Raw genomic sequence first — 12,199 nt, 5'->3', positions numbered from 1 at the left:
GCTTTTAGCTACAGAGCTAGTTTTCTAACATCACAGCATAATTTCACTTTTCCTTTATTTTCTTACATTATTTGATTTTTGTAGATTTGTTGATAGACCAGTAAAGGGGGCCCGGCGTGTCCTATTCGCATCATAAACCAAGTTGTGGTTCTTATAGGACGGAGGTGGAGGAGTCCGGAGCTCGGCTTCTTATTCTTGCCCACCTCCCGCTCCTGTGCCATGACCGGTGGAAGTCAGCATTGGGTCAGTCAGATTGACCCTTCAGTCATGCGTGGGCACGGGGCACTATGGGAAGGTAGATAAAGCACATCCCTGGACTGGTCATGCCCCGTCCTACAAGCACCAGAACTTAGTTTAGGATGCGACAGGTTCGCTTTAAGCTTAAAGACAGGCTCAGGCCATGCAGTAGGCAAACACTAGCAGTATTTTCCAGTTTGTTCCTTTAGGCCATATTTACAAAACTCATGCAAGTTTTGTGTGTTGAGAGGCACACAAAAATACACCCCATTGTGTGCAGTGGGTCCATTTACACGGGTGATTTTTCTCTCACAGCGATGCTAAGAGACTGAAAAATTGCAGCATGTCCTATTTTCGTCGGAGTCTTAGACGATAGTACTACATGGAAACGCGCGGTCCCACAAATCGCACAGCACATGGACGGGGTGCTGGCGCACTGTGAGATGCACCCGAGAATATCAGGCATGACTCGCTATCAGCCTTGTAAATAAGGCCTACAAGGGAATGGCAGGCCGTCCCCTGAACCACCACCAGGAGGTAAGAAGCAACAGCGCACGTGTGGGACTTGGCAGTGGCTGCTGCTGACATACGGTACAGCGGCTGGGGGAACGTCAATCAAGACTGGACGGGTGGAGGTGGACACTGCCAGACCCTTCCTGCTATTCTTAATGCTCAGGTGACTCTTCAGGTGAAGTTTGCATAAGTGTCACTTTCAAAAGCGATTTTATCAATTTTGCTGCATGTAGCATAACAGAGCAGAGGACATGTTTGGAAACATTGTTATTACATGATCTGACATGGTGGTGGTTTAGGGTCAAAAAACAACCATAAAAAGGTCCCCTTTAAAAGGGTATTCTTTCTACAGGAGGAGTGTGTGGCCCTTTACACTGCAGTTCACAGAAGTTGTGAAGAAACTTTCCAAAACCACAATAGATGTAGCCACCTGGTGGTCCCTGTAGTGAGGAGCAGGGGACCCCCATTTTTTGAGAAGTGTGAATTTCAAAAGTAAAGTCTATATGCCATACATGTTTCATGTGAAAATACGTTAGGGTACACTCATACGTTGTAGAAATGGGGCAGATTTTAAGCAACGGAAAATCTGCACCAGGATTGATCAAAGACTGCTCCATTGGTGGGGATTTTGATGTGGATCTGAGCAGAGATCTGTAGTGGATCCGCAACAAAAACACAACGATCTACACCAATGGTAGAATGCATTTCAACACAGCTTTTTTGACGTGACTTTTTCAAAAAGGCATAAAATCTGCACCATTTCTGCTACCTGTGAGTGTACACTAAAGTTCTACTGTGGCCTTTGGGAGTGGGGCAATCGGTTATTGCGGCCCTTGAACCAGAGGAGGCCGGACGCACCTGTTTTAGAGAGATAAACAAAGTAGTTGCATAAAACAAAACTCCATTTAATTACACAACACAAAAATTCATAAGAAACAATGAGACTAAACATCACGGACAGCGTGACCTAGAAGTGCCAGGTGCGCTCCCATCAATTAACTTAAAAATTCCCATTCCTTGTGCCTGCCACTTCCCAGCGTATACGTAGCGAGGCAGATAATAACCTAGATTATTAGGCATTTATAAGCAGCATGTAATAAACAGAGGTGATAGAAGGGATGCAGAAGCTGATCTAGTAACAACGTCTACAGCAAGTCCAGTTGTAGGACTAAGGGTCAGCACTGCAGTCGTGGGGTCATTTAGTGATTTGTAAGCCTCCCCCCCCCCCCACCACCACCACCCGCATTTCACATCTGCGTTGGAACCCGCACGCACGCAGCGCTTTTTCTTACGTCCAAAAGCGGGCGAGCTGGTCCGAAAATGGTCGGACCTCATGATAGTCAATGGGGTCCACCCGGCGCTATTTTGGTTGCATTCTAAGAAGGAATCGTTTGGCTGCAGGGATTCCCTGTTCCTGCTCCCCGAACACAGAGGTGAAACCACCCTAACATTTCAAAGTCAGAAAAGATCCGCACTGATGAGTCCAACGCAGTTCATCAATACCGATATAGTCTCTGCGCAAAATGCAGAGATATCAATGGGTTCACTCACTTTTTTTTTTTTTCACACACGCAATTCTTGCGTTTGCAAAATAATAGGACCTGCTTTATTTTGTGCACATTTGCGCACCAAAGGGCCCCATAGAAGTCTATGGGGGGGGGGGGGCACAAATGCGCATGCAAAACAGTATGCGCAAAACCACGGTGAATAGAACACATCTGAAGATCATTTTGCTAAATAACCTTTTAAATCGGAGTGTGGGCGTGTCCCGCTGCCCTGTGAACAGACGCTGCGTACGCAAAAAGCTACAGTGTAATGCGCCAATACGTACGTAAATCAACTGTGTTCACAGCGCAAATATGTTGTGCTGAAGCATGTGTATATATACAGCCGTATGCAGAGATCTGTTAGGTGGTCGGGGAGGTCGGAGTGAGCCGTGAATACATGGAGATTAATGAGCCACACTGGACTCCCCTCTGTAGCTCCCTGCAAACTTTGAAACAAACTTTCACAAAGTACACATAGAAAAATGTAAAAGTCAGCTCAGCCTAATATTACTACGAAAATGGCATTCTTTACCGCTTCTTCACATACACACTGATTGGGCACTTTATTAGCGACACCGTTTACGGTTTCCTGCGTAGAGATTTGACACGTGACCCCAGAGCGCAGCATAAAATCAGGGGAACAAGTTTTCCATGGATCAGTTTCAGTGTGAATCCACATTAGAATGGGGAAAGTTATTTCAGAGACTGAAATCACGGGAGGGCCAGGATTTCAAAATGGCCACCGCTGTGGAGAATATACAGAGAAAAACATCCAGTGAAAGGGGACTCTGGACATAAAAAGCTCTTTCACAAAAGGGGTCAGAGGAGGATGCCAAGAATTCTTTTGACAAACAGGGGGTGCAAAAATCAAGCAAACTGCAGCGGAACATAATGCTAGTGCTCCAACATGCCTGATCACACAACCCATTGTTCCTTAGTGTGGATAGGCTATATAAGCAGATGACAAGATTAAGTGCCATTGCTCAGAGAAACAGAAAGCCAAGTCTCCAGTGTGGAAAAAAAGGCACAAAGACTGCAACACTGAGTAGTGGAGATACATCACCTAGTCCGATGAACCCAGACTGATTTCTGCTGCACCGTGCTGAACAACATGTCAGAATTTGGCGCTAGCAAAAATAGTTCCTTGGCACATGCCACATCCTCTGGTGCCTGTGGATGGATGCTACACCGAACCCCTGCGGTTCTGAAGGCCAAAGTCAGTCCAATGGATATTCAGTGTATAGTCTACATTACACGGTTGTGCATTAAGTCAGCAAAGACAGGCACTGTCTGCAGAACAGCCAAGTGGGTGGGAGTTACAGCAGCCTATATTCTGTGAACCAAGTGGGCCAAGAGGCCGTCAGAGACATCCAGCAACTCATAATAACATGCCTGTTCATACCAGGCTGCCATAAACAGCACATGCAGCCACTAGGGGAAAGAACGCCCAACTAACAGCCTTGCTTCCGCTTGTAAGAAGAATTTATCTATTTGTGGGGTCATTTTATGATTTAGTAAGTATTATTTTTCTGAGCCAGAATAAAAGGGTTTAATTGTTTTAACTATGGGAGGCATTCAGCATCAAAATTAGCAGCTTCACTGAGGGATCCGATGGCATTCTGCTCATAGAATAGGTGAGGGGAGGATGAATCAACTGCTGAGAGAAAAAAAAACTAGAGACACTGCTGTTGAAGGCTCTAGTAACTTTTCACCTGTTCTGGATTTACAGCTACACTGCTCAGTATGACTGTACAGTGTTCTCAGTATTGCCATTTCTGAAGGTACATTACAAAGAGACAGGAGAGCAGGATCTCCTCTTCTGTGTGCAGTGTATGGGTGATATAACAACTAGTCTCCACCTACTAGCTCAGAGAAAATTGACAATTTAGAGCCAGCAGAGGGTAAAAGCAGTAGTGCTCCTCATACGCGCACACAGCCCATCATGAAAACTCAACGAACACAACATTAAATGGGTATTCCCATGTGGTGAATCGTGTCATGTGACATATCACATGAAAATGATAAACTTATCAAATAGGACCCTTTGTCAAAACGGTCCTATACTCTATTTATCCTAAAACATTATCTTTTCTCCTTAGGGAGAGCACCTAGACAGTAAGTGAGGAGACTCAAAAGGCCATTTATGTTACAAGGCTTGTATAAAGAGTCTAACTTTGACTTGAAGGAATGCTGCCTTCCAATAGGTGAAGGTATTATTCCATCTCTCTTATTTCCTGAATCGTTAGCATGGTTATTTACAGCTTGTTGTGAAGGCTTTTGGCCACTGCTGGGATCCTGTAGGACAGGTCACATTTGTGCCGCTATACTGCAGGTTGCCAGGATCTTGAAAACATGCATGCTGGAGCATGTGCTGTAGCTCTACTGGGGTATACAGGACAGCTTATGGGCATGCACAGTAGCCCTGAAGCAGTTCAATAGACCTCAATTGAGTTGCAGACTGCTGTTGAACACCTATAAGCATAGGAGGCATGCAATTTAAGGTCAGCAGCATAATGAGGTCAGCAAAGCGCAACTAACCTGAATTTAATTTGCAGTCCCACCCATCCATTGAGTCAAGGAAAGGAGGAAGTAGTAAGTGAAATTACTCCTCTAATGTAAGCAGAACTTCCACACATACCAGGTCCTTTAGGTAGGCCTACCACACATACTCAATGTAAAGTCAATCAAAACAGATACTTTATGAAATTAGTGATTTTGTATTTTGCCTAGAGATAAAGCACTTCTGGTCTTCTCATAGATTTGTGTTGCTACCATTTTTAACATTTACAGAAAGTATACCATAGCTCATGTGAAAGTGACCAGTTTCAAGCATTACCGCTACTTACTCTGCCCTGTTGCATGGAACAGTCTACACATCCCACCAGCACATTTCCATGTTGGACTCCAGGGATTACTTGTAGTCTCTCAAAGTCGCTTCCCAAAATCACAACATCACACCCCGATGCATAAGCCTGTGGATGAAAGAATTGCTATGTTAGACAGTGAAATTGGTGAAGATCAATAGTAAGGATTATAGATTTCAATTTTTCTTTTCGATAGACATGTGCCCTAACAGAGCGCATGGGGTGGGAAGGAGGGGGGGGGTTACAGTATCTTGTCCTACCAGGTAAAACCGCCGAAACGTTGTGCCGAGTTACAGCTTAAGGTACCTTCACATAGGAAAATGGGTCTTTCCCAATAACATTTGCCCCTCTGCTTTCACACAGAAGTGATAGCCATTCATTAAATGGCAGCGGAGCGGCCGGCGATCTCTTCTAGCCATCCACCTCATTCACTGCAAACAGGCAGTCGTTCAAAGAAGAGCGACCCTTGTTCATACTGCATGCCAAGTCACTTGCTAGTTGCTTTGCTCCAGTGAGCTGAAACTGAACGACTAGCGACTGCTGAGCAATTCCTCGCTCAGTACCCTGCTGGATACTGTGTGTACATGGGCCCACAGATGCCCATAATTGCTCATTAGAGTGATTGTTTAGGCAACTGTCGGCCCAGATAGGTTATCAATCTCAGATCAGGGAGTCCAAAGGTCCTAGAGTGCCGCTTCTCATATACTTTATTAGAACTTCAGCCTTGCACATGTAATTCCTGCACACCATCACCTTCTAGAATGGGAAATACATCCCACATGTCCAAGTTTTCTTGGGTTTATTAAGACCAGCCTGTTTTTCACCTCAATGCGATTTTCTTTCCATTGTCAAATTCCAGGGACTATAACTATTTATTCGTCGACACAACTGTATGAGGACTTTTTTTTGTTTGTTTGTCCCTTTTAAATGCCATAAGTTTTGTTTTTTAATGACACGATCTTGGGGTACATATAGTGTAGTAACTTTTGTTAACCTTTTTCTGTGGGGGATGGAAAAATTCCACCATTGTTTTTTGGGTTTTCCCTTTACGACATTCAGCATGCAGCAAAACCAATAAGGGGATGTCTCATGTAGTGTAAATGCTACGTTTTTTCTGCAGCAAAATCCGCACCATGGTTTTAGATGCGGAAAATTTGCAGCATTTCTCCAACATGTGGAAATACCCTAGCACTCCATTCTCTGGATCAGCAGGGCTATACCAAGTTTATATAGCTTTTTATGTGCTACTGCTTTTGCACACTATATACTCTAGGGCAGGAAGAGAAGGGTAGCTAGCCTACAGTACAGAGGAGCTAATCAGAGGGACGCAGGGGGCAGAGAGTCTGTGGCAGCTGAGCGAGGGCTGCAGGCTTGCCACAGCGGAGGGGAGCGAGGGCTGCAGGCTTGCCACAGCGGAGGGGAGCGAGGGCTGCAGGCTTGCCACAGCGGAGGGGAGCGAGGGCTGCAGGCTTGCCACAGCGGAGGGGAGCGAGGGCTGCAGGCTTGCCACAGCGGAGGGGAGCGAGGGCTGCAGGCTGCTTGCTGCTACAGTGCGAAGATGGTAGGACAAATTGTGCAAGAGTCTGTCTTTTGCAGCAAGGGTTGTAGTATTCTTTAGATACACCATTTGGAGGTAGATGTGACTTCCACTTTTTATTTGAGGCAGCAGACAATCAAAAAAATACCAATTGTGATTTTTTTTTAGGTTGTTCACCATATGCAATAGAAACCACTTTCACTGTTTGGCCTTTTATAAAAGGCAGTGATACCCATTATGTGCATTTTTGTTTTTGATATTTTTCCCATTTAAAAAAATATATATATATTTTGTCAGGGATTTTTTTTTGTTTGTTTTATTTTTAAACCCCATATTTTAGTTCCTCCAGGATACTTGAAGATACAATTTTTCAATTGCTAGTGTAGTGCACTGCATTATTTAAGTAGTGCGGTATAGTAGGCCTAGGACAGCAGCAGCCTACTGGACCCTGCTGGAAGCAGGCATCCTAAGGTACTATTAGGCAACAGAGTGAGAAGCACTTCCCCTGTCAACCACTTATATGCCACGGTCGCTATTGAAAGCCATATCAGAGTTTTCTCTGTTCTTGCCAGTTGCAGTAGATCGGCTGTCTGAATAGGGTGTCCCGTGCCTGGCTAAACCTACAATGCTGTAATGTATTATCGTTGTGGTAACTTCAATAGGTCGTATGTCAAAAAATAAATTCAAATTTTGTTTCATTGCACCCTGCTGGCCAATCTAGTGAACTACACCAACTGCAATGTCATATGTCAACAGACCAATGAGAAACTGACAAATTCCCTCTCTTTCTATAGGACGAATCAAGATGATGGGGGCAATTTTTTTTTGTCTCTCCTGTAAAGTTTGATAGATATGACACACAACCTGTTGCAGTTACCACGACGATATGTGCAGGTTTAAAGCCCATTAAAAATTGTATTGGCAGTCATTAATGGGTTAATAAGAAAGCATTTCAGGTTTCACAAGTTCATTTTATTACTAGGCATGAATCATTATGTTTACCTGTGCAGAAATACTCCAGCCGCCCACTGATAACCAATATTTATAGTCCTCTCTCTGTGGATGTTTACATCATGTTTTAAAAGGGCCACTCCGGTGATTTTTTTTTTAAATTCAGCCATTCTGCAGCTATCCCCCCAGTGTGTGTGTGTGTGTATATATATAACCTTTGTTAGTCACTTTCTATCTGAAACTCCTGGGCTCTTTCTCCTCAGATAATCATATGATCTCAAATCCGACCAGCTCAGATTTACTTGGGGGTTAGGCCTCCTTCACACAAGCAACACTGTATCGTTGCGAGAAAATTGCAGCGATATTGCATTGCTGGTCCGTGCGATGTCGCTGCGTTCTCTTGCGGCGATACTGCAATTTTGTTGCCCTACAAAAGTCACAAGTGGTGCTACAAGGTTGGGCTTGAAATATAAGCCCTACCCTGAAAAAAAGCCAAAGCAGCAGTGGAAAAAAAAGAAGAAAAAAAAAGGATAAAACCACCATAGAAACACTATCCGGCGCTGCTGCAGCTTCTTCCCGGTCCCCGATACTGTTAGGCCTCATGTCCACGGGCAAAAGAAGAATTAAAATCCGCAGCGGATTTTAACTCTTCTCCTGCCCGCGGATCCGCACCCCATAGGGATGCATTGACCACCCATGGGTAGATAAATACCCACGGATGGTCAATAAAAGTGATTTTAAAAAAAATGGAGCATGAAAAAATCTGGACCATGCTTCATTTTCATGCGGGTCTCCCACGGGGACAGCTCCCGCAGGCTTCTATTGAAGCCTATGGAAGCCGTCCGGATCCGCGGAAGACCTAAAATAAGAATTTACTCACCTGCTCCGGATCTTCCCTTCGCCGCGGCTTCATCTTCTCTCAGTCGCGGCCGGATCTTTTTTCTTCGGGCCGACGCATGCGCGCGGCACGCAGCCGACGTGCCATGCACATCCACCGGGCCGAAGAAAGAAGATCCAGCCGCGACGGAGAGAAGGTGAAGCCGCGGCAAAGGGAAGATCCGGAGCGTGCGAGAGGTAAGTTTATTCTTATTTTAAGCGCTCATGTCCGCGGGGCAGGAGGGACCCGCTACGGATTCTACATGGAGAATCCGTAGCGGGCCTGATTTTCCCCGTGGACATGAGGCCTTAGTCTTCATCGCTTTTGGCTGGGGATTGAAATATCCCTGCCTCCTGGAAGCGCTGCCTCTGATTGGCTGACGCTTAGCCAAATCACAGCCATTCATCAAGTCATGGCTCTGATTGGCTAAGCGTCAGCCAATCAGAGGCAGCGCTTCCAGGAGGCAAGGATATTTCAATCCCCAGCCAGAAGCAATGAAAAAGAAGAGTGCGGGGCACCGGGAAGAAGCTGCTGCAGCAGCGCCGGACAGCATTTCTAAAAGGCGATGTATACTTTTTTTTCCTTGCAGCTAGGGCTTAGGTTATGGCTTTGACAGTAGCAAGTTGCATCGCACTGCACAAAATCCACGTTTTAGGGCAATGAGACAGAGGAAGGCTCCATAGGGAAATGTGCTACAAAACCTCGCTTGACACGTGCATATCACATAGCAATGTTGCATGCTACAATACATCAGCAACGTAAAGGAACCCGTAGGAAAGCATGGGCTTCACATACATGCGATTTGTAGCATTGTTGCATCGCGAGAAAATTGTGCAACTTTGTTGCCCCCATAAAGGAGGCCTTATGGATTCATTTTCTAGTTAACGTCTCCGTCTGTATGAGCTGCCTAGTAATTATTAGGAAATTATAGTACCAGTGTTTCTGGTGGCGAAAGCACTGCTACATGAACATCGCATACAGGTCTGCTACATACATTCTTCACACAACAGGGATGAAAAGCAGCAGAGCAGATTCCTGCACACTGATCACCCTTCCCCCCACACAGGTGACTGATCACGACGGTGACATCATCACAGGTTCTGTAAGCACATGGATGCTGTAGGCGTTTCACTGTCAGGAGGTCACTGTCATTTGATTGGGGGCCAAGTATGCAACTCATTTACTTGGGATGAAGGACCTGTGATTGTCACAGTCATGTGATCTGGGGTGGAGCATGTAACTCACTCTTGCTCTGCCCCTAATCATCCAGAGTAAGTTACATGCTCCGCCCCAGGTCACATGACGGCGACGTCATCACAGGTCCTTCATCCGGAGGTCATCCTTAGTGAGTCATGCATCCCCTACAAACCCCGGCGCGTATTATTAAATTCCACACCACCTCTGCTCCATTTGCAACCAGATTGGTTGTTTGGGTTAACTGATACACAGTGATTGGTTGTTTGGGTTGGCTCAAGGTGGGTGGTGTGGAATATAATAATTTGCAACCCCCACGGCCTCAGTTGCTATGGAATAGGACCTGTGATTAAGTCACCGTCATGTGATCAGGGGCGGAGCATGTAACACATTCACTCATGGACAAATGGTCGTTAGTACTTTGATTACATGGATCTACCACAAAAACTGCCTGCAGGGTAATATAGGCACTCCTGTCACAGTAACTGAGGATGATCACACAGTTATAATAGAGGAGATCACAGCTCATCATCCTGACTGTATACTTATGGAATATGTAGCTTACTTTGGTGACTATAGAAGATAATAATTGGTGTAAAATTATACAGCCTTAACCAATGCTGGTCTGATGCATCATGGGATTGACTCAAAGTGAAAGTTAAAAAAATAAATGTCACCCATTAGTGCTAAAATGCACTAAAATAGAGCAGACAGCGTTCGAGAAACGCCGTGTTCAAATGCTAGTCTGCGGAGCCCCACTGAAATCAATGGAGAAGTTTGATAGCGTTTATAACGCCATGGTAAACTCTGCAAAAAGCGGTGTGTGAGAGCAGCCCAGAGCCTGTCACACATGTTCACAGAACGCAGTGCTCAAAATTGCATTGTTTTCACGCAATTCTGAGCTACATTTTTGAATGGATTGCAGAGCACTTTTTATTACGCCCCATCATTGTGATGGGTGAGGAGGTGTGGGAAAAAGTGCAAAAATAGAGCCGCGAGCGCTCTAAAAATCACATTACAAACGCTGCGTTCGAGCGCTGGTTGGCGAAGCCACATTGAAATCAATGGAGGTGTTTTACCGTGGTTAGGGAAGCATTTCAAACGCCGCGCTAATTGTGGTAAAAAGCGGGCTGTGTGAGAGCAGCCTAATCTGTGAGAGGAGACGATGCACAGCGGGATCAGCAAGAGTATAATACTAAATAGGCGAGTACAGAGATATATATATATATATCTATATATATCTATAACAGTCACCGCACGCAGACAGAAAGGGTCACTGAAACCTGCAGCTTCTACATCATGTGCAAATAAACAAAACTGTCTCTACCGCTCCTCTCAGGAAGTGTTGGCTAAACAGAAGTTGTGTATATATGTGCACCCCAGGAGAGAGGCCAGAACCGGTCCGGGGCGCTCCTGCAGGGATACAGCCGGAGAGCTGAGTAATGCACTGGCCTGTGGCGATACACCGCAGAGCCCTGGTAAATATAGCACAGCACTGTATAACACATACCGCTATTACATGGCCATGTTATAAAAGCCACCTGCGCTCCTGCTTCCAATTACAGCCGCACAATTCATCCATTGTGCCACATTCTGCCGCAACCTCACAAAGAGAACGGCAGATCTATAGAGGGCTTTGTTGCAGGAGAGACACAGCACAATATGACCGCATTACACCTCCAGGATTAAGGCACACATTCTGATAATTCACAGCGAATGCAAGCTAGTGGTATACGTTACACCGCTATTCACATGCGGCATGTGGGACAACCAACACGTCTTCTGTATGTAGATTTTACAGAGCCACTCCACAGAAATGTTTCCATTCATTATGCTTTTGTATATGCATACATTGTATATACATATACACACACATATACATAGAAGCTAGTGTTACCTTGTTTAGTTATTTCTCTCTATCTGAAGCACCTGTGGTCATGTGATCTCAATTCTGGGCAGCTCAGATTTACTTGGGGTTGTGTGTTTAGTTTCTTGCTAGTTTCTCATTCTGTGTGATGCTATTACATGAATCCAACCACAGACACTCCTGTCATAGTAACTTATGATCACACAGCTCCTGTCACACAGGTATAATAAAGGAGATTACAGCTCCTACTCCTAAATGTATACTTCTAGTCTATACTGAAATCTTGAACATATGAACATACTCTGTGAGTGACTTTAAAGCACCACCTTTGTATATGCAAAATACTTTTTTTTTTAAGTGCGTTCATAGAAGTGTTTATATGGCAGCATTGCAGTTCCGGACATTTCCTAACAACCGATATCCTAACTTAGTGTCAAAAGGTATTGGTCTGAATGAAAACAGTCTTCCTTCACATTGACTTACCAAACCACACGTGTGACTTAATCGTTAGATGTGGACATACTATATACCCTTTTTCTCCTAAATCAAACCATAGTTTTTTCTTGTAGACGACAGTCCAAGGTGGTGGTGGGGGGGGATTGATAGCAGTAG

General features: G+C 44.9%; 1 protein-coding gene across 1 annotated transcript in view; it reads right to left on the bottom strand.

Annotated features, from left to right (window-relative positions):
- The window catches only part of DMXL1 (Dmx like 1), a 111,397-nt gene that overhangs the window by 84,856 nt on the left and 14,342 nt on the right, over positions 1–12,199 (bottom strand). The window contains exon 2 of the mRNA XM_066603097.1: positions 5,144–5,269. Coding sequence (XP_066459194.1) covers positions 5,144–5,269 — 126 coding nt within the window. The remainder of the gene's footprint in view (positions 1–5,143; positions 5,270–12,199) is intronic.

The sequence above is a fragment of the Eleutherodactylus coqui genome, chromosome 5 (genome assembly GCF_035609145.1).
Source record: "Eleutherodactylus coqui strain aEleCoq1 chromosome 5, aEleCoq1.hap1, whole genome shotgun sequence".
NCBI classification, from domain to species: Eukaryota; Metazoa; Chordata; class Amphibia; order Anura; family Eleutherodactylidae; genus Eleutherodactylus; species Eleutherodactylus coqui.
Note: the sequence above shows the minus strand (reverse complement) of the source record. Positions and strands in the feature narration are given on the sequence as shown.